At 30.1% G+C, this 22,282-nt stretch overlaps 3 protein-coding genes across 3 annotated transcripts; all 3 read left to right on the top strand.

Moving 5' to 3' along the window:
- The first annotated feature begins 1,011 nt into the window (after window positions 1-1,011).
- LOC145939382 (uncharacterized) lies at window positions 1,012-4,997 on the top strand. Its single transcript, XM_083043647.1, has 3 exons — window positions 1,012-1,152; window positions 1,593-2,261; window positions 3,120-4,997. Exons 2-3 carry the CDS (start codon window positions 1,598-1,600, stop codon window positions 4,484-4,486), a joined length of 2,031 nt encoding a protein of 676 aa, XP_082899773.1. The 5' UTR covers window positions 1,012-1,152; window positions 1,593-1,597; the 3' UTR covers window positions 4,487-4,997.
- Window positions 4,998-5,609: 612 nt separating this feature from the next.
- Window positions 5,610-21,018, top strand: LOC145939386 (uncharacterized). Its single transcript, XM_083043655.1, has 7 exons — window positions 5,610-5,952; window positions 18,040-18,126; window positions 18,842-18,889; window positions 19,028-19,123; window positions 19,207-19,272; window positions 20,377-20,436; window positions 20,529-21,018. The coding sequence occupies exons 1-4, from the start codon at window positions 5,841-5,843 to the stop codon at window positions 19,120-19,122; spliced, it is 342 nt and encodes a 113-aa protein (XP_082899781.1). The 5' UTR covers window positions 5,610-5,840; the 3' UTR covers window position 19,123; window positions 19,207-19,272; window positions 20,377-20,436; window positions 20,529-21,018.
- LOC145939387 (uncharacterized) lies at window positions 21,015-21,660 on the top strand. The gene is made up of 2 exons (XM_083043656.1): window positions 21,015-21,272; window positions 21,364-21,660. Exons 1-2 carry the CDS (start codon window positions 21,122-21,124, stop codon window positions 21,525-21,527), a joined length of 315 nt encoding a protein of 104 aa, XP_082899782.1. The 5' UTR covers window positions 21,015-21,121; the 3' UTR covers window positions 21,528-21,660.
- Window positions 21,661-22,282: the final 622 nt, after the last annotated feature.

Genomic DNA, 22,282 nt, shown 5'->3' with positions numbered 1-22,282 from the left:
CTGAATACACCAGCTGTTTATAGCCCGCCGAAAAACAGAAAGTTTTACTTTTTCTGTTTTTCTGCCTCTCTCTCTCTTTCTCTCTGTTTTTTTTCTTTCTTCATTGTTTATATTGTGTTTCTTGAAGCTACCTAACGGTTTCGGTAGGCTTCGAAGGCAGCTGTGAGATGTATCGAGCAGTAGAGACTAAGTACTGTATAGTGTAACACGCCGTGTTATTATTTGCGAATAATGGCTTCAGTCAACAAGTTTTGCGTGATTTGCAAGTCAGCAAAAGGAAAATTCAATGTGTTTACGGATGCAACGTTGACAAAATGCAAGGAAATTTTTGATATTCGAAAAGCCAAAAAATTGAAGTTTGCAGATGTTATATTCCCACACAGCACAAAGCTCCGATTAAGCTCCCAGGGAGTTCATTTTGCTGAACTCTCGGGGAGCTGACCAAATTCGACAAAACAAGTTCCCAGGGAGTTCATTTTGCTGAGCTCCCGGGGAGCTTACCAAATTCCACAAAACAAGCTCCCAGGGAGTTCATTTTGCTGAGCTCCCGGGGAGCTTACCAAATTCGACAAAACAAGCTCCCAGGGAGTTCATTTTGCTGAACTCTCGGGGAGCTGACCAAATTCGACAAAACAAGCTCCCAAGGAGTTCATTTTGCTGAGCTCCCGGGGAGCTTACCAAATTCGACTGTAAGATTTTTATAGAATAAAAATTACGTTGTTTGATAACTTTATTCAGGGCCTATCCAGACTAACTTGATAATTGCATAAACATATGCATAAGGGAAATTGATTGGTTCATAAGCAATTAAATGCATAAAGAAATAGACTAATCATCAACTTCCTTATGCATATATATATATATATGTTTATGCGATTATGCAAGTTTGTCTGGATAGGCCCTAATAATTCGCCTGCCATATACACATATATGAGATATATACATATATATATATATATATATATATATATATCTTCGATTCCGCCGCCGCCATTTCGCAATACCGCGAACCGCGAGAGCATTTTGTTTACATCACGGTGCATGGATATTCGGTCGATTACTTAATTTAGTTTAATAAAATATATTATATTTGACCTGTGTGAGACCACAAGACGGTGCATCAAGAATTTAGCAGACAGGTGTTTTCAAAAAGTAAGTATTATAACTACGTAATATTTTTATCATTGTTAGTTTTTTTAAGGTTAGAGAGCTTTACACATTTGCACTGTGTTGTCGATAAAAATGTGGCGTAGAAAATACTCTTAACAGACGATTATTTGCTGTTTCCATGGACAATAAAAATCATAATTGAAAAAAGTTATGCACAAAATTTTTTAATTGATATGAAATATTGATATTTATGTGTAATGTATGATAATGATTGAGAACATACTTTTGTAACAATTTTCATTCTTGTCGTCATTCAATAAATATCATTCATTTAAAGTTTCAGCATTTTCACATACGATCGAGAGTTGCTCTTTACAATATAGGTCGATAAGAATAAGAGTATACAAAATAATCGTTTCTCATTATTCGTATTTTTAATTGATGTACTGTAATATATTTTGTTTTATTGCAACATTTTGTAGAAGAAATGGACGAGCGTAAACCTTTTTTGCAATTGTCTAAGAGACAGCAACGTAGACGACTCGCTGCCGTAGCACATGTTGACAATGCTGCTTCTTTATCTGAGGTCGACGTAACAAATCATGACGTTAATGTTGAAAGTAATGTCGAAGACGAATTAGTCGCTGAAGAATCTGAGAATGAGAGTATTGGAGAAACATCTGCAACTTCTTCACAAGAAAAAATGAATGAGATAGAAGATAACGATATCAATATGGATATAGATGAGGAAAATGTTATTGATATTGGTAACAAAGAAAATTTAGCCGCAAAACTGTGCGATTGGGCACTATTATTTGGAATAAGCCATGTGGCTTTATCGGCTTTGCTGATAATATTAAAAATTTATTTACCCGTGGAACAATTACCAAAGGATGCACGCACTTTATTGTGCACTCCTCGAAAGACTATAATACGGAAGGTTACGCCGGGAAATTATTTTCATTACGGTTTATTAAAAGGCATTACGGATGAATTGAGAAGCCATATGGATCATTCGGGAATTCTCGATAAAATTTATATAGACATTGGAATTGATGGATTACCTATAGCAAAAAGTTCAAGAAGTCAGTTATGGCCTATTCTTGGGAAAATCAGCAATACAGTTATTAAATGGAATCCATTTGTCATAGGTTTTTTCTTTTATTTTCTTATTTATTTTTTAATGCATTGGAGGATGGAGCGAAAAACACGAAAGTTTTTCGATTGTTTAGCAAGAGTGCAGATAGTTATTTTGTTGTTTCCTATTAAGAACCCCAATAATTTAAGGAAAGCATTTTTCTGTAAAATAACATTTTCCAGTGCTCCGAGAGACTAAAATGATCCCTCTCAGTAATATGATTTGCGGGTTTGTTTTGCGCTTCAAATGAGCTCCAAGAACCCAAGAAAACAATTTGTAGCTACTGAATGCTAATTTGTAGCTTACTGAATGCGAGAACTTTTTCGACAAAAATGTAACAGTAAAAAATATTTTAAAATTTTTCATGATAAATAGGAGAGAAAAATTTTACGATATTGTCTCAAAAGTATTCGTATTCTTTAGACTTTCGCCCTTTCATTAACTTATACTTTTGATAAAAAAAACACACATTTGGAAAATTTTACTTTATTTTTTTATTAATTCTAAGAATTCAGAATTAATTATTTTCTTATTTATTCTGAGAATTATAAGAATTATTTATTCTCGAAGGTTTGTTAATATTTCATTCGTTAATATCAATTTTTATTAACAATTAACTTTATTTTTATGTTATAATATTCTGAAAAACTGTTTGAAAGCATATGTAGATCCTCTAACAAAAAAAATTCATAACATATTTCATAATAATTTTTTATATGTATGTAAAATACATAAACATAAAGTTTGCGATAGGCAGCTTTTTGCATTCTTGTTAATCGATCGGAGATATTTTAGCGTTTTTCACTGCTTTACCCTAATGTACTATAGCTATTGAAATGAATGCGGTACGCATGCATAATTATTGTTATAGGTGTTTATCACGGGAATGCGAAACCTTCTTCAGTTAGCGAATATTTGAAGGATTTTATTACTGAAAGCAAAAAACTAATAGAAGAAGGATTTCAATATGTAGGAAAACATTATAAGGTTGTAATAAACGCATTAATCTGCGATACCCCAGCTCAATCGTATGTAAAATGCGTGAAAAGACATAATGCACATTTTGGTTGTGGGTTATGCATCCAAGAAGGCGAATATTTACACAATCGAGTTCTTTTCACGGATATGGACAGTTTAAAACGGACTGATGATAATTTCCGCCGGAGAACTTACGAAGAACATCATGTTGGAAACTCTCCATTTGAATTAATTGATTTGAAAATGGTGACGCAATTTCCCCTAGACTATATGCATTTATGTTGTTTAGGGGTAATGAAAAAATTGCTCGTATTGTGGTTGCGTGGACGACGAGATTGCAGACTAACAGCAGTGAAGATCGAACAATTATCAAACTTTTTAGTAACTTTGTCAACATGGATACCAGAAAAATTTCAAAGGAAATGCAGGAGTTTGAAAGAGTTTGAGCACTGGAAAGCAACAGAATTCCGGCTTTTTTTGTTGTATATAGGACCAGCAGCATTAAGAACAATTTTGCCATTGGATCATTATATTCATTTTAATGCATTCAATTGCGCTATGAGAATTCTGTGCCATCCTGTAGACTGTTTTCGCAACAATCAATACGCGCGAGATCTCTTAAAATACTTTATTCGGGAATTCAAAACGCTGTACGGGGAAGAAAATTTGATCTACAATGTTCACAATTTAATTCACCTTTCTAATGATGTTCTGACATATGGTTCTCTGGACACATTTAGTGCATTCCCGTTTGAAAATTATATGCAAAAACTGAAGAAAATGATAAGAAAATCTCAATCTCCATTGCAACAAATTCATCGTAGAATTTCCGAGTATAAAGAGAATATAGATCCATCCCGAGAGAATAATGTTCACTTTCCGTATATGGCAAATCCACTTCCTGAACAAGAATTACAATTCTCTTGTACGAGACCACATTCTAAACTATTATTTTCGAATTTCACTTTCAATCTTCGTAACAGCGATAATTGTGGTTTCTTAGAAGACGGAAGTATTATCATAATGCAACATTTTGCATACAAAAATAACGAACCTGTTGCCATAGGTCAATGTTTTCATCATAAGGCTTTACTCACACACTACCCATGCGAATCTGCAAATTTAAACATTTATCTTGTCAAAGACCTTTCAGACGTGCGCGTATGGCCCATTAAATATATCAAAGACAAGGCATTTCGCATTACTGTTGGCGACGAATTCGTCGTGATGCCTCTACTCCATTGCAATCACAATCAATAATGTTTTAATATATTATAAATTGAATTATATTATTTATATAAATAATATAAATTTAAAATTTAGTTCAGAGAAATTATTTACAATTACTGTTCTTATATATAGCTAACGTAATGTTTATACAGTCATATGATGAAATAAATATATAGGTCATCTATATATATAAGCACCGTCCGTCTGTATGTCTGTCTGTCTGACCGCGAACTCCTTCCACATTTGTGGGCCGATTTTCGCGAAATTGGTACCAAAATTTCGCAAATTTTTCGGAGATGACTACTAGATGGTTTTTTTTTTATTTTCATCCCACTCACGCATCCACCTACGCATCCACTCACGCTCTAACAAATTTATTGATAGATTTTCAAGAAATTGGTAGTAAAATTAAACAAATTTTTCGTGGATGGCTGCTATGTGTTTTTTTTTAGGTTTAACATCCACGTCACCCACCCACGCATCCACCAACGCGTATGCATATTTATGGACCGATTTTGAAAAAAATTGTACTAAAATTTAAAACATTTTTCAGGGATGTCTATTATTAAGTTTTTTTTAACTTTTACACCCACCCTAACCCACCCACGCACCCACCCACGCGTTCACGAATTTATTGAAAGATTCAATTGAAATTCATAAAAAAAATTAAGCAAATTTTTCGTGGATGGCTGGTATGTGGTTTGTTTAAAGTTTTTATTTATTTTTTTTTTCTTATATCATAGAGGAGGCTATGTTTAATATATCTATATAATATTTGTACGTATTAAAATTATAAAAATTTAAAAAAAGGGTTATATTAAGGCTTTGAGGCCCACACACACACACATACGCACATTGGCATAGAAATCTGAAAACAATTTTTTTAACGAAAATAGCTTCCTCAAACAAACACAAACACACATATTTTTTATGGAAACATTTATGTAAACAAAATCACATAAAATCCATCCCCGTAACATTAGAAACATTTTGGTACCTGTTTCACGAAAAACAATCCATAAATGTAGAAATAATTCGCGGTCAAAAAGATAGAACACCTAATTTTCTCTGTTACATAATAAATAAAAAAATACTAAATAAATTGAATAAAAAATTATAAATATTTTTTATAAAGATGCAAGATGCAGGCTTTGAGGACCGCGCGAAGCGCGGTCCGAAACGCTAGTTATTAATAAAACATCAATTCATTTATGAAGGTAAAAGGAATTGTTTTAGTTATAATACATTAAAAACATAAACTTGCACGATCATATTGTTCTAATCATGTTCTAATTATCATATAACGTATTCAGATGTATGTAGTACTTTTTTTGAGAATTCTTGCGCTGCGGTGCCGGCTTCATGGGTACGAGAAAAAGAACGCATGTGTTGGTGGCCACCAAAAACCATCAATTTATCAAAAGCGATTGCTAAATGTACACCGTACGAAGACCAGTGGATCATGCATCCCTTTCACAAATTGTGGGGACCATATGGTAAATCGATTTCTATTTATTGTTACAAAAAACTATTTCTTCAACAGCATTTACTCCCGAGTAAAAATAGAAAAGATCACGATAGATCTAATCTGGTCCAACCCGATACATCGATGAACGATTTTCATTGAATCAAGTCTGATATGATCATTGAAAATGACACACATTGAGAAATGTTAAGCATTCGACGCGATATTGAAAAGATCCGAATTTCAATCCCGATCCAGATGAACATGCCTTTTTGCCATTATTTTTTCTTAAATTTGTTCGATTGTCATTTTTCAATAATTTATTACGGTTTTTACAGCAGTAGAGAAATATGAAAGAAAATTGGATTTTTACGACAACTATTTGGGTTAAAATTAATTAATGCATATCGCGCATTATTAGGAGTACAAATAAAATACCCAGTAAACACTGTTATATTAATGTTACATAAAAGCAATAAGGCGGAATGTTACAAGTAATAAACATAAGTATTACATGTAAATTACTGGTTAATTGTAATTTCCCACTCATAAATGTAACATGTAATATAACAGATATTATATTGCAGTTACATATTGAAATAATGTTTATATTATATTAGTATAAAGTAAATGTGTTATATGTATATATATTATATTTATTTTTTTTATTTATGAAAGGTAATTTTTAAATAATTAAAGGAATATATTGCAAAAATTATTTTAATGAAATATTTTTCTTGTACATATGTCTTCTTTTAAATTACTCTATAAAAATAACAAAACAAATTTTTTGACAAACATAAATGAGGTAATTAAATTACACAATTATAAATTGTCTACTTAAAATCTTGTATAATACTTATATTACTAAAACTTTTTATGCGAATTTGTGTACATATAAAGATTTATACAAACTTACAAAGACATATTAAGTAATTAAAAAAGTAAAATAATTAATACTGTAAGAACTATTATTGTTGTTCAATATGAATAATGATAACTATTCGCATTTATTATACATATATAATTATCTTGTTTTAATTACTTATTATACTATTGTAAATTTGTGTACAATAATCTTTAATGTGCGCACTAATACATATTGCCAGTCAATGATTCGTTTCCTATGGAGGATGCACACTGCGTCCGATGTTGGACGTATGACATCTAATATCCAATAGAAGAGCTCATTTTTTAATGATTATAACTAACAATATTTTGGAATCTAGATAGTTTTCTATTAGATATTGAATGTCGTACATCGAACATCAGACGCAGTGTGAATTCTCCACAAGGAACGAAGCAATGACTGCGGCACTGTACATCCAATCGAATTCGCTATTTTGTATCACAAAAAAAATATTATTTTATAAAAAGAACAATGTCACATTTTAAAAGCTAATTTGCAAAAACTTAAAAACAAAATTATTTTTTGTAAGATTAAACATATTATTGCAAGTCTTAAAAATAACGATAATATTTTCTTTTGTACTTTTTTTAAAATTACTGAGTAGATTACTGTTTTAACTCTCTATCATGTCGTTGTTTAGCAAAGCGGAACCATTCGGCAGCTGTGTCGTCCAATTCTTTTTCAGTTAAAGTTAAATGTAACTCCAAAATAATTTCTGAAACAAAAAAAAAATATTTTTAAATATTTATTTTATCGTAATTAATGAAATATATATACACACACAGACACAGATACACACAAACACACACAAATATATATATATATATATATATATATATATCTTTCATAATAGTAATCAAACGCAATTTATAAATTGCAAAATTTTGACGTCGTCCTTTCCATGAGCATTTCATGCTACATTCGTTGGAAAATATTCGTGTTAAAGCATTGCGAATATTTTCTCTAGGTGTATGACCACCTATCTTATGCAAAAAAGTTTTCTGAAATATACAAAATAAGAAATTATTATAATATTAATAATTAACATAAAATATATATAAAAATTTCTTTATTTAAATTTTTTACTTACATATTCGTCAACGAAGTCTTCTTGTTGTAGATGAGTGTCCATGATTTTTATATCTTCGATCGATTTCAATGGTAAGTAATTTTTTATCCGTTCTGTCGAAGAAACTAGTTTTACTGTAGGTGTAATCCTATCGATATGCTGAATTATATCTCTCAGCTGTATTTTTAACTCAACAACCATTCTCACTAAGATTCTTGTATTTGCTGTAATAAATACAATTTTATTACAAAATTATTTAATTTCAATGAGAAATTTATGTAAAAAATTAATTTACCTTCAGTATTATGAATTACAGATGTTTCTTGAATTAAATGCTCTTCAATTAAATGTTCATTTCTTGTATTCACTATCACTTCTTGTGTTATGTGACAAAGGTGTATTATTCTTTATCTCTTCTTGCCTAATTAAGGACTGAGTATTATTGTTTATCTTTTCTTGCCTAATTGATGACTGTGTATTCTCAATATCTTTTTGTCTAATTGAGGATTGTGTATTCTCAATATCTTTTTGCCTAATTGAGGATTGTGTATTCTCTATCTCTTCTTGAATAATTGAAAACTGTGATAAACATTCTAAAATTTTAATATAAGAATTATATATCGCACGTAAAATACTTATCAAGTTTATTAAATTACATTTATTATTTATTTTTCTTTTTTTCTAATATTTTAAATTTAATACCTTCTTCTTCATTATGTTGACTAGTCGAAGGTGATGGTGTTGAGTGGATATAATGAGCATCTTTATTCGTAGATTTTGGCCATTGTGGCATCTCTCGATTTTTCGATTTAAGTTGACTGCTTAAGTTATCGCGATTATTTGCATTATTTTCGTTATCTTCTTCGGATTCACTTTCTGAATATATATACCTGTTAGATATTTTTTTTCTACATCCTCTACCTAACTGCGTTTCATCTGTTGATGTATAATTTTCATTTTCTGCAGCTTTTCGTGCTTTATTTAATGTACCTGAAATATTTAATTCCGTTTTAAGATCAAATATAATAAGAAAATATATTTATATATAAAAAGACTAAAGTATATTCTTACTACAATATTTTTCAACTTTTACTGGAAGCAGCGACCATGTTTTAATATCTGGTTCGACACGTTTGATAAATAAAGATGTAAAATTTTTTATAGTTGGTGGCGGCCACCAACATAATATCTCATTATCATCTTTCTGAAGCCAATTTGTAGGAATTTCGGATACAGCACCATCATCAATAAATTTTATAACAGCATAAGCCATATTTCTGAAAGAAAACATAAAAAATTTTATAAATTATATCTTATAATTTTATACATTTTATCGAAAAATTTTACAATATATATTAATCAATAACACATACACACACACACACACACACACTCTGTTGCATGGATTGCTGCATAAACAATCGAGCGTGCCAAAATATGAAAGTGAGCATCTCAAAAGTTGGCCATAAAACGTAGAAAAAATTCTTTCTTTTGTCAATAATTTTAGGACATTACTTGAGTGGAAAAGACTTTAAGTCCCTCTATCTGGACACAAAGTTTATTTAGTGACAAGAGCAGGCGATGAATATCGAGTATACGAGGAACTTTCTACAAAAATTGATCAAAAAATTGAGAGTGAGTGTTGCGAATTAAAAGGAACGCAGTGTGTGTGTATGTATATATGAATGTGTGTGCGCGCTTACACGTGTCCCAAGATTAGATTATAATGTATCGCGTTTAAATAGAGCGCGCGAGAGCCGCGCTGCTCTGACCGCGCGCCAATCGCGATCGTCCACGCTCTCTCGATCGCGCGCTTTGGCGAGAGGCGCGCTCGAAACAATAGACTCGAACGGTCGCAGCCGTTCGAACGCTCGCTCACAAAATAATCACGACAACAATGTTGCCCTCCAATCGTTCCAAAATTGTCAGCGCCTTTGTCTGGAGGCGAATATCGTTTTGTTTCTCTCTCGCCGAATCTTCGAGAAGGTCGGCGAGATAAAGCCGCGTGTCCGGAGCTCCCTCACTCACTATCGTTTCTGCCCTCGTAAGCGTTCGATCAGTAATCTCGTTGCACACGCACAGAATTCTTGTCTCGTACTTCCTTCGAGTCATTTAAGATTATTGTAAAGCCGCGTCCGACAGAACGTCGCCAAAAATAAAGGTGTTAATTCTCTCCAAAGAATAAGAAAACGTCAAATCGATTTCCTGGCACTTCCACACTCCACTAACGCGCACTAGACCGCGAACGCGATCCCGTGATTGCACAGTGAGAAAATGTAATGCTATACGATTATTTCACAATGATGGATTACGCGGACACGTGCTTCTCTAAGGTATAATAATAATTTGATAATTGATTCAAGTATCGAAACTTATTAATAATGGCTTACCTGTGCGATGAAACAGACAGATATCCTTTAGTTCAAAGTCGTTCAATGCAGCGAAATACACGTTGAACAAAACTCGTATAAGAAACCACAACTTCTGCAACAATGACCACGAGAACTTGTCCTTTCTCGCCGGCTTGCTCCTCTTGTTTCCTTTCCTACGGGTAATTCTGCCTATCGCAGGCTGAGATGTATGCGCACGCACCTCACGATATGCGCAAGGAGCAACTGCGCATACATCTCGGCCTGCGATAGGCAGGATTATCCGTAGGAAAGGGAAAAGAGGAGCAAGCTGGCTTGTTGCGCGTTCCGAAACTGGCAATCTGGCAACAGTGGGTCTCGTGGTCATTGTCCCAGAAGACGTAGGAGAGTTGACACGCGGTTGTAATCGTTTGATTAATTGTAATCAAAGATCAGTTAGTGTGTGTTCCGCGTAACTGTAATTCCGGTTCTGTATATGAAAATACATATCACATTGATACGCTGGAAAAACGTTTTATCCGAACATTATCCGTCGTTCGCTCCCTCCTTTCTTACGTCGCCGTTTGGCCGCTTTTATCTGGCAAAATACCAGATAAGCCATGCAGAAATTTTGTGGTTTCTTACATGAGTTTTGTCCAACGTGTATTTTGCTGCATTGAACGACTTTGAACTAAAGGTTATCTGTCTGTTCCACACAGGTAAAAGCCATTATTATAATAAGTTTCGATACTTGAATCAATTATCCAATTATTATTATACCGTATTGAAGCACGTACCCGCGTAATCCATCATTGTGAAATAGTCGTATAGCATTACATTTTCTCACTCTCAATTTTTTCATCATATTTTTGTAGAAAGTTCCTCGTACACTCGATATTCATCGCCTCTGCTTTTGTCACTGAATAAACTTTGTGTCCAGATAGAGGGACTTGAAGTCTCTTTAACTCAAGTAATGTCCTAAAATTATTGACAAAAAGGAAAGAATTTTTTCTACGTTTTATGATCAACTTTTAAGATGCTCACTTTCATATTTTGGCACGCTCGATTGTTTATGCGGCAATCCATGCAACAGGTGTATGTGTGTGTCATTGATTATTATAATATATATTGTAAAATTTTTCGATAAAATGTATAAAATTATAAGATAATTTATAAAATATTTTATGTTTTTTTTCAGAAATATGTTTTATGCTGTTATAACATTTATTGATGATGGTGCTGTATCCGAAATTCCTACAAATTGGGTTCCAGAAAGATGATAATGAGATATTATGTTGGTGGCCGCCACCAACTATGAAAAATTGTACATCTTTATTTATCAAACGTATCGAACTAGATATTAAAACATGATCGCTGCTCCCAGTAAAAGTTGGAAAATATTGTAGTGTAAGAATATATACTTTAGTCTTTTTATATACATATAAAAATGTCTCTTCTTATTATATTTGATCATCTTAACGGAATTAAATATTTCAGATAGATAAATAAAGCACGAAAAGCTGCAGAAAATGAAAATTATGTATCAACAGATGAAACGCAGTTAAATAGAGGATATAGAAAAAAATATCTAACACACAGATATATATATATATATATATATATATATATATATATATTATTCAGAAAGTGAATCCGAAGAAGATCCATTATATCCACTCAACATTAACACTATCACCTTAGTAAACATAATAAAGAAGGTATTAAATTTAAAATATTAGAAAAAAGAAAAATAAATAATAAATGTAATTTAATGAACTTGATAAGTATTTTATGTGCGATATACATATAATTCTTATATTAAAATTTTAGAATGTTTGTCACAGTTTTCAATTACTCAAGAAGAGATAGAGAATACACAGTCCTCAATTAAGCAAGAATATATTGAGAATACACAATCATCAATTAGACAAGAAGATATTGAGAATACACAGTCCTCAATTATGCAAGAAGAGATTGTTTATGCGGCAATCCATGCAACAGGTAAATTATTTTTTTCCAACTATTGTAGATAATTTTCTTCTGTAATATATGTATTCTTTAAGTTATAAATAATTGTTCTTTATTTTTAGACTAGTGCAACTGAATAAATTTTTGTAGAAGATGATTTAAAGCCTCTTCGTCACTCAACTAACCTTGCGATGATATTGCCTTGATACCATCGATGAAGGATCTTCATTGTTTGAAGACAGACTCTCCTCACCATTTAAATAATCTCTTGATGGTATTGTCTTAATCTATTAATCGCGTATAGTATAGTTTCACGTGTAGTATAGTTTCAAAATGCCGAAAGATACGTTACTTATCAAAACGCAGAGTTAATCAATTACTTATTTCTGAAACTTCTGAAACTGATACTACAGTTTTCAAAAATCATAATAGAGATAGTAATAAAATTGAAACATTTACAGTTGGACATGTTTCAAATAATAATAATATAGAGAATGAAAATAAAATTGATAATATGATTACTACATTTGATGTACCTCATAATTTAAATGTTAGCTTAAATAATCATATTATTGATAAAGATATCGTTCACACTAATTTTAATGTACATAATGTAAATATTAATGTTAATTCTGATATTTCGATTAGTGAAAAGTTGCCAATACAAAAAAGAATTTTAGTTGATGATTTGAGGTCATGGGTTATACAACAAAATATATCTCGTACAGCGCTCAATTTTTTATTAGAACTTCTTCGTATTCATGGCCATAAAGATGAATTGCCTCGCGATGCACGAACTTTAATGAAAACTCCAAAAGCAATTACACAAAATATTAAAAGTATTAATAATGGACTTTATATCCATTTTGGTGTTGAAAATGGCATTAAACAATTATTACCAAAATATTTTGAAACATGTCCAAACAAAATTGAAATACAAATAAATTGTGACGGTATTTCAATATCTAAAAGTTCAGGGTCTCAGTTTTGGCCTATTTTAATATTAATATGTAAGCCAATTTATACTAATCCTGTCGTTATTGGTATGCATTATGGTCTTTCAAAACCGATTAATGCAAATATATACCTTAAAGAATTTGTTAATGAAATGATCAATATCCAAAAAAATGGCATTGATTTTAATAGTACAAACTGTAAAATTGTAATTCAAGCCATTATTTGCGATGCTCCTGCCAGAGCTTTTATTACATGTACAAAAAATCATTCGGGTTATTTTGGATGTAGTAAGTGTATTCAAGAAGGAGAATGGAAAAATTATGTAATTTTTCCCGAATGGAATAGTACTCTCAGAACCGATGAATCATTTCGCAATAAACAACAAATTGAACATCATACAGATACATCTGTTTTAGAGCAGTTACACATAGGTATGGTTTCTCAAATAGCTTTGGATTATATGCATTTAGTTTGTTTAGGTGTTATGAAACGACTTTTAAATATTTGGTTTAAAGGTCCAAAAAATATTTGTTTAAGAGTAAATGAACAAAAAATCGTTTCTAAAATGTTATTGGATACAAGAGGTTCAATACCATACGAATTTGCACAGTTACCACGAAGTTTGGAAGATTGTGGAAGATGGAAAGCAACTGAATTTCGGCAGTTTTTACTATATCTTGGACCAGTACTTTTAAAGAATGTTTTGTCTAAAGATTATTATACGCATTTTTTAACATTTAGTATTGCAATAAGAATTTTATGTCATTCAGAATTATGTTTATCAATGAATGATTATGCTCATAATTTACTACTTTATTTTGTATCACATTTTTCTGAATTATATGGTCTAGAGAATATGGCATATAATGTTCATAATTTGGTACATCTAAGTAATGAAGTTAAAAAGTTCGGTTGTCTTGACAAATTTAGTTGCTTTCCATTTGAAAATTACTTAAAAACTTTACGACAAAAAATTAAAAATTCACCGAAACCTTTAGAACAACTTGTAAATCGATTAGAAGAAGAAAATGCACTTCCTTTAAGAAAAGTATTTAAGAAATCATATCCTATTGTACATTATAAAAATTTACTTAAAGTTTCTAAGGTAGAATACGAAAAATTTATTATTTCATCGAAAGAACCAAATAATTGCGTAATATTATCAGATAATAAAATTATTCTGATAAACAAATTTGTGTTAAAAAATGAAAACGTATATCTTTGCGATCATAAAATTAGTAATACTCATTCTCTTTTTTTAAAACCTTGTGATTCTCAAAATTTAAATATAGTTGTAATCGATAATTCTTCCACTTCTGAAACTATTATTACTGTTTCAGCTGAAAAAGTACAAACAAAATGTTTAAAATTATCAATTTTTAATTCAGATAAATATATAATATTACCTTTAATACATCATAGATTATAATTATTTAATTATAAATAAAATTATATCTATGATGTATTAAAGGCAAATTAAATTAAATTAATTAAATAACATGTGAGTTGAAAAGTCGCTAATTAAATAATATATATTGTTAAATATACAGTAATGATAAAAAATATATAAATACATACATATATATTATTATAATACATTATATTATAATATACATATATACAAATGTATATATATAATATTGTATTTTAATAATGTCTATGGATTATAGCGAGTAATGTATTATATATGTATAAATGTATGCGTACACTCTGTATATGTATGTATATATTGTATAAATGTATATATTGTATATGTTGGAACATATAGCTGAAATTACAATCATTCGATATACCATGCGACGATCACCTGTGAATCACGCGCTCACTACAGGTAGGGTGGGAGAGATCCCTTAGTACGGAAGAATTATATAAGAGAACAAGTCGAGATTTCAGTGTGTGTGTGTGTCGAGACGTCTAGAGAAAGAGAATTCGCTCAGAATCGCTATCGTGTGAAGCCAAAATTATATTCGCTATCGTGAAATTTATTCTCCGCTGTCGTGTAAGTTAATTATATAATTAATTAGTTGAACTAATTGTGACGCGAATTTATTCGAGAAATTATACTGACAATTTTGTAATATTATAGACTAAGCGGTGATTCGTGCGGTGTTTTGCCACCCATCGCAGCACTCATATTGTTCAACTTAAAATAAATCAGCAATTATATAAATCTCGCATACTAAACTGAATCCATCTCAATTAAAACATCTTCGCGAGAATTTGCATTAAACAGTATATATTGTATGAATAATGTATATGTATTGTATATAAATGTGTGTATATATTGGTATTATAATTAATGTATCTTATAATATATGTATACACAAATGTATTTTATAACTTTAGAATGTGACTTAAAAATATGAAAAAAACTTTAATAAAAGCTTTAATTAAAAATCCGTTCTTTATTTTTCTAATTATATCTCTTTCTTTTTTTTCTAGTTTAACAGAAATTTTTTTAAATATTTTTATAAATTATTGCAATATAAAATTTTCGTATTAATAAAAAAAAAACTAATGTTATAAGTCCTAACAATATTACAAATCCTAACAATATTTTATAATCTAATTATGTAATATATATATATATATATATATATATATAAGTTTATATAACATTAATATAATAATGTTAAATTGCATTAATATTTAATACAGTAACCATTGTAATATTACATTGTAATACATATGATATATTTCTGTTTTATATCATATAAGTAACATTGTAATATTACATTGCAACACATATGATATATTTCTGTTTTATACAGGGTTGGCATGTTTTAAACAATTTGTTTAAAACTGTTTGATTAAAACATGTTTAAAACAGTGGACACTGTTTTAAACATTTTTGTTTTAAACAGTTTTAAACTACTGTTTAAAACTGTTTAAAACATTGCAATTAAAACATATGATTATTTGAAAAAGAAACTGTAAAGAAAAACAAAAACAAACAAAAACTAATAGACGTGCAAAACTAATGCTGCAAAAAGGTTTTTGTTTTAATTTTTTTAGTTTTTTTATCTATATTTATATGTAACATATAGATATAAAAATATAAATATAAATAATGAAATAAAAATAATAAGATAAGTATTATTTTAACAGAATATTTATTTTTGGATATTAAATATATTAAATAACAATCAATATAATTGAATATATTAAAGACTACTTATAAATTATAAAGCTATCTGCACAAACTATTAAAATCTAAATTATAACACATTGCATTTTACATTTTATCTATTGCAAATAATTAAATAATGTTATTCCTTTAACTAAAAAAATAATAAACATTTAAGTACGAAAAAATGAACGGTAACAATAACATATTGAAATTGGGAATTGCATTGCAGTTATTGCATATTGGGTATTTTTTTAATACCTACTTTTATAAATTTAATTAAAATTAATAACTCAAAATAAAATAAAGAATATATAATTTTATATATTAATAAAGAATTATTACTCAACTAACAATAAGTCAAACGTTACAGTATTAACATTTTCTTTTAACGCAAGCCACCATGTTATCGGTTTAACATTTTTAATGGATTCCTCAGAAAAAAGACGCGAGTGGTAGAACATTACATTACGATTACGGTTACATTACATTACGATTACACAGATCAAAGCTATCAAGTGTTTTTTTTGCTTGTTTAAAACATGTTTTTTTTGTTTAAAACATGTTTTTTTCTTACTTTACTTAAAAACACGTATAAAATAAAAAAAACATGTTTTAAATAAAAAAATCAATGTTTTTTGTTTAAAATGAAAAAAACAAGTTTTTTGCCAACCCTGGTTTTATATCATATAAGTAACTTATGTTATATTACTTGTTACTACCATGTTATATTATTGTAACAAACAGTGTTTACTGAGATATATTACGTTATGTGTATTACGGTCAATAAATTTTAATTGCCAATGATATCTATATGGGCAATAATAGTGTAACTATAGACCGTCTCCGCCGAGAAATTTAACTTCAATGTTTTATTTCATCGATGAGGGTCAAGAAGTTTGCATTATTATGTATTATCGATCGAATTATTTGTCGATTGGCAACAATTAATAACATAAATCGATTACCATTATTCGTAAGACAGAGATTAAAAAATTGATGAACCATGTGGAATGAACATATATACACTTCTCGTACATTTATATTGTTGTAAACATTTTATACTTTGTTATATAATTATGTAGAGACATATACTATTGCGAAACAAGCAGAGAAGGATTCCGTAGAGTGGTCGACGGCAGATGAGAACGTTATTATTAGTACGACACCAAAACTCGTAGGAAAAAGAGTAATCACGAAATCTCGCAAAGTTCTTTCAAATGAAAGTAGCGACAATAAAAGTAGTGGCTCAGGTATCCTTCTATATATCCTCATTTTTATCCAGTTCCTTACATACATAATTCTTAGTCCTTATATTCCTGAACTATGAAACGCTCAGAAAAAAATTAAAAATTAAGAAATGTAGTTGAAATATGACAAGAAAAATATTTATTAGCTACAAATAAATATATTTTGTTCTAGCAATTATTATATAATTTCATAGCATATAATAATATGCAATTCCCAATTTGGAACTATAAATAAGCCATAATTGTCGTAATATTTCTTTTGTCTTATTCAAGTACACGTTTTTTAATATAAATCAAACTCTTTTTTGAGTGCATATGTATACCTGTGCGTTCGCGACATCGATCAAATTGTTATATATAGAAATACTTGTTATAATTCTTTTATATAAAATATTAATATCGTAATTGGTAATTATGTAATTAGTTAATAAAGTGAACATATTCTTGTTCAAATATTGGTTGACTATGAAGTATTTATATTTTTTTCAGATAAACGCAAAAAGCAAAAACTGAAGACTCTGCCTTCGTCAGGCTATATAAATGATACAAACAAGAAGAAAACGTCTAAACAATTAGGTAAAATACTAATTTATTCTCCACTTTGCCTTTATGTAAAAGTTTTCACGTGCGTACATATTGCATAAGTATATATCATACAACAAAATGTTTTCAACCACTATTTTAATATTACAATTATTACATATTATAATATATTTAAATTCCATCATTATATCTCAATTTTGACATTTCAACAACATTCCTATATTTGTTTTTATTAACTTTTGAATAGTACTCTCGTACTGATAATCTTTTAATATTATTTCATTATATTTTACATTCATATTATTACATTCATATTATTTCAATTGATGTGCTTTCTGAATCTTTTGTTTATTCCAATTGAAATCCATATTACCGTTTCACTCTCCTTGTATTATTTTGTTGTTATTTTGTAATCTTATATTTTTGTAACTACTTATCATCTGTACTTTTATTATTTTTATATAATTCACGATTCTATAATTTTAAAATTCAAATGAAAATAATTTTAAGAGTCATGCTGAAGTTTTAAAATAAAAATTAAATATAAATTTTTCTCAATATAAACATGGTTTAAAAAAACACAAATAACTAATTAAAATTGCAGAAACAAATTGATTTATGTACCGACGTTTGTAAATAATGCACATCTTTTGACCACTATTAACACACATGCATGCATGCTTGCATATGCGTGTCAATGTCTCAATGTGATTATAGGTGTAGTATAGTGAAAAATCTTTTTTCACAGATTCAAATAATGAGTCCAGCGACAAGGATTACTCCGCCAACGAATCTGGTAATTTTACTTTTTATTTTAACGGGAACGTTATTTATTTTTCAAGTTCATCAATTTTTTATGGCCATCAGGAGCGATATATTTATTTGTGTAAGATATGTTATATGTATATAAATAATGAAAATATTGTTTTAATAGTGACAACTGAAGAATGTGCAACCGATACAGATGAAGATCTGGAAAAAAATGAACTCTTCGAGAAAACATGCGATATTTTTTCTATATTTAGTTAACGTATTGCAAATAACATTATTGACAATAATTTCAAAACGTTATTTGCAACCAGTATATATACATAATTCTCACTCTCATTTTAGATGAAAATACATCATTCAAGGATCGCAGACCGGTTCAAGTACGGGCAAGCCTGAGCAAAAACAAAGGTGTGTTACTATAAAATATTACGATAATGTGGCTATTTGGTGTAGCTATTTATGTGTTCTGTTTGGCAAATTGTCGAAATTGCAGTCAGTTGAGAAATGTATAGTTTTGATACTTTGCAGCTTAAGGGGCCTGGGTCACCATCATTTTTATTTATTTTTTTTAATTTCCTCTGAAATATGTATACATTTTTTTGCTATTAGTACTACATCAAAAATATTCTTAAGAATATACTTTTCTTATGTAAACGTTTGTGATGTGTAAGTATAAAATGTTATACAATTTTAGCTGTTTCGACGGTTGGCGTATATACGGGTCTAACCATAAGATCAATTGTGATGTGTAATAGTTTATTCTCTTTGTAAATCTATGGAATATCCAGCCATTTTTTAAAATTTTGTTTAAAAGTTATAACTATAATTATGTAAATATTTTTTAATAAAATGAAAAATTTTAATTATAAATTGTAACTTTTAAAGAAAAAAAATGGGTCGATGTTCCATACAACTTCTCTTTTTACGAAGAGAATGAGCTGTCATACGTCAAAACTGTCAGACCTGTAGGACCTGCAGGATGCGCCAATCGTCGAAACAGCTAAAACTTTGTCGGAACTGTCGGAACTTATGCATATAATATATATTATATATATATATTATATATATTATATATAATTACAGAGAGAAAATAAAAAATCGATACACAGAGAGAAAAAAAGTTAAATTTACCATTAGGGGACTACAGATATATGAAATTATAATTAGAGAAGTACTATCTAAAACTAATAATAGTATCATTGACAATGGAATATGAAAAATACTTACGATTACTGTAAGTAGGTACCTGATAATTGCTATAATATAATTTCAAATTACCATCAGTAATTCCATTATTAATAGAACTATAATTCCAGATTGTAATTTTAACTATAATTACTAATCTAATAATAACCTATATAGTCTCCTTTTTCCACTATTAGCACATAGTTAAGGTTTTTTTTCTCTCTGTGTGGTGACTCAGGCCCCTTAATTCAGCCCCGGATAAACTGTTATTAATAACATTTTGAATATATATAGTACTTTTAAAGCTTACTATTTTTCCCCTTTCAGTGTCCTTCAACAATTTGTCTCTGCAAAATATCAAGAAAATAGCCAAATGTTCCTGCTGTGGTAATAAGAATATCTGCTTTTCCTTCAATCTTTTACAGCGTTCTTATACATATTATACGCATATAATTATACACGCTATTTTGATGTTACAGAACATTGTCGACAGGAGCATCAGGAACGCTTCTTGAAGCTGGAAAAGAAAATTAACTACCTTATTCAAGTGGCTCGGTCGGGAGATGAAAATCGCAACCTGTCACAAAATAGGCAGATTGAAATAGATGCATTGCCGGACTTCCATCTTCAATCGAAAAATGCAGTAGATGCATTCGAAAGCCAATTATCATCTAATGCTGTTTGCACACAATTTGTGAGTATATCTTAAATATTTCAGTCGATATACCATAATCAGCTAAAAACCGAAGCACGCACATGCGCGCGCGCGCCCACACACACACACACACACACACACACACACAAAATATATAGGATTATACCGAGAAGAAGCCAAGAAGAAGAAGAAGGAATTTTACGCGCATACTGGTATTAAAAAAGTAAAGTTCTAATAATAAGACGTAAAAATGTTGCTTATGTAAATGGAAATTAATACTTTTTCCGACCCTTACATTTGTATGCCTGTGTAAACTGCAACTCTAATCGAGTCATTCTACAAAATAAATGCCTCACAAATTATATTAACGATCTTATTAATATATATTTATATCTTATTATGTGATGGAAACACTTTATGGTTCGAATTGGTGGCAAAACTGCAACCAAACACGTGAGCAACATTTTGAGTACTATATTTTCGGATGCGTTGGCGCGTGATTATTCATGGACAGGGCGGAAAAAAACATTTGCCTTTCAAGGGATGAAAATGGCTAAAACTCTCATTGGTATATAATTTATCCGTACTTATATGTTATGTGTATATTCTCATTATTGTGCATATATTTAATTAATGAATGATATATTATAATTTTACAGAGACGGTTTTAAAAGAACACCCCAACACAAACCGGAGTGAGATAGAAAAAAAAGTTATGGTATGGTTTCACCATGCCGGTGATAGATGGAAAAGAAAGCATGCCATCCGTGTGGGATCCACGGCTGTAACGTTTCAAGAGAAAAACGACGATGAATCCACATAATGTGCTTAATTAATTTTTTTTACGTCGCCTGTTAATCGAGACAACATGAACACGACCGATTAGCGAGATTATAACATAAGATAGATTAAAAAAGTTCTTAATTAAAACAAAGTTATTCATGTTTGAATCTAATTATTGCAAATTATTATTATTAATGTATTTTTGTATGCGTAAAATGCATACTTTTTATTTCAAGATATAAAATAATAATTAAAATGTTTCTAATAATTATTATAAAATATATAGTGATTAGTACAAATAAGAATCTCGCGAAATCGGATTGAGAAGCTCTCGGCGAGCTTCGCATGAACTATTTTTGTTTGCAAGAAGCTCTCAAAATACGATTTCTGAGCTCCTGTGAGCGCAAATGAAACTTTATGCGAACTATGTCGCTGCTTCCAGACAGCTCGCAATAGTGGACGTACGAGCTCCCGGGGAGCTTATATAAAAGCTTCCCGGGAACTACTTTGAACCTCGCAGGGAGCTATTAAAATATGATTTCTGAACTCTCTGCGAGCTTCAATGAAGCTCCCAGGGAGCTCGCAATAGTGGACGTACGAGTTCCCGGGGAGCTTATATAGAAGCTTCCCGGGAATTACTTTGAAGCTCGCAGGGAGCTATTAAAACATAATTTCTGAACTCCCTGCGAGCTTCAATGAAGCTCCCAGGGAGCTCTCAAAAGCGGACATAGGAGCTCCCGAGGAGCTCCGTGCGAGTTCTTTTGAAGTTCAAATAAAGCTTATGAAAAATTTTAT

Source organism: Prenolepis imparis, unplaced genomic scaffold (assembly GCF_030444845.1).
Source record: "Prenolepis imparis isolate NDT839.2.m4 unplaced genomic scaffold, iyPreImpa1.0 SCAF_8, whole genome shotgun sequence".
In the NCBI taxonomy this organism is placed as follows: domain Eukaryota; kingdom Metazoa; phylum Arthropoda; class Insecta; order Hymenoptera; family Formicidae; genus Prenolepis; species Prenolepis imparis.
The sequence above is the reverse complement of the archived record's forward strand: the minus strand, read 5'-3'. Positions and strand labels throughout refer to the sequence as shown.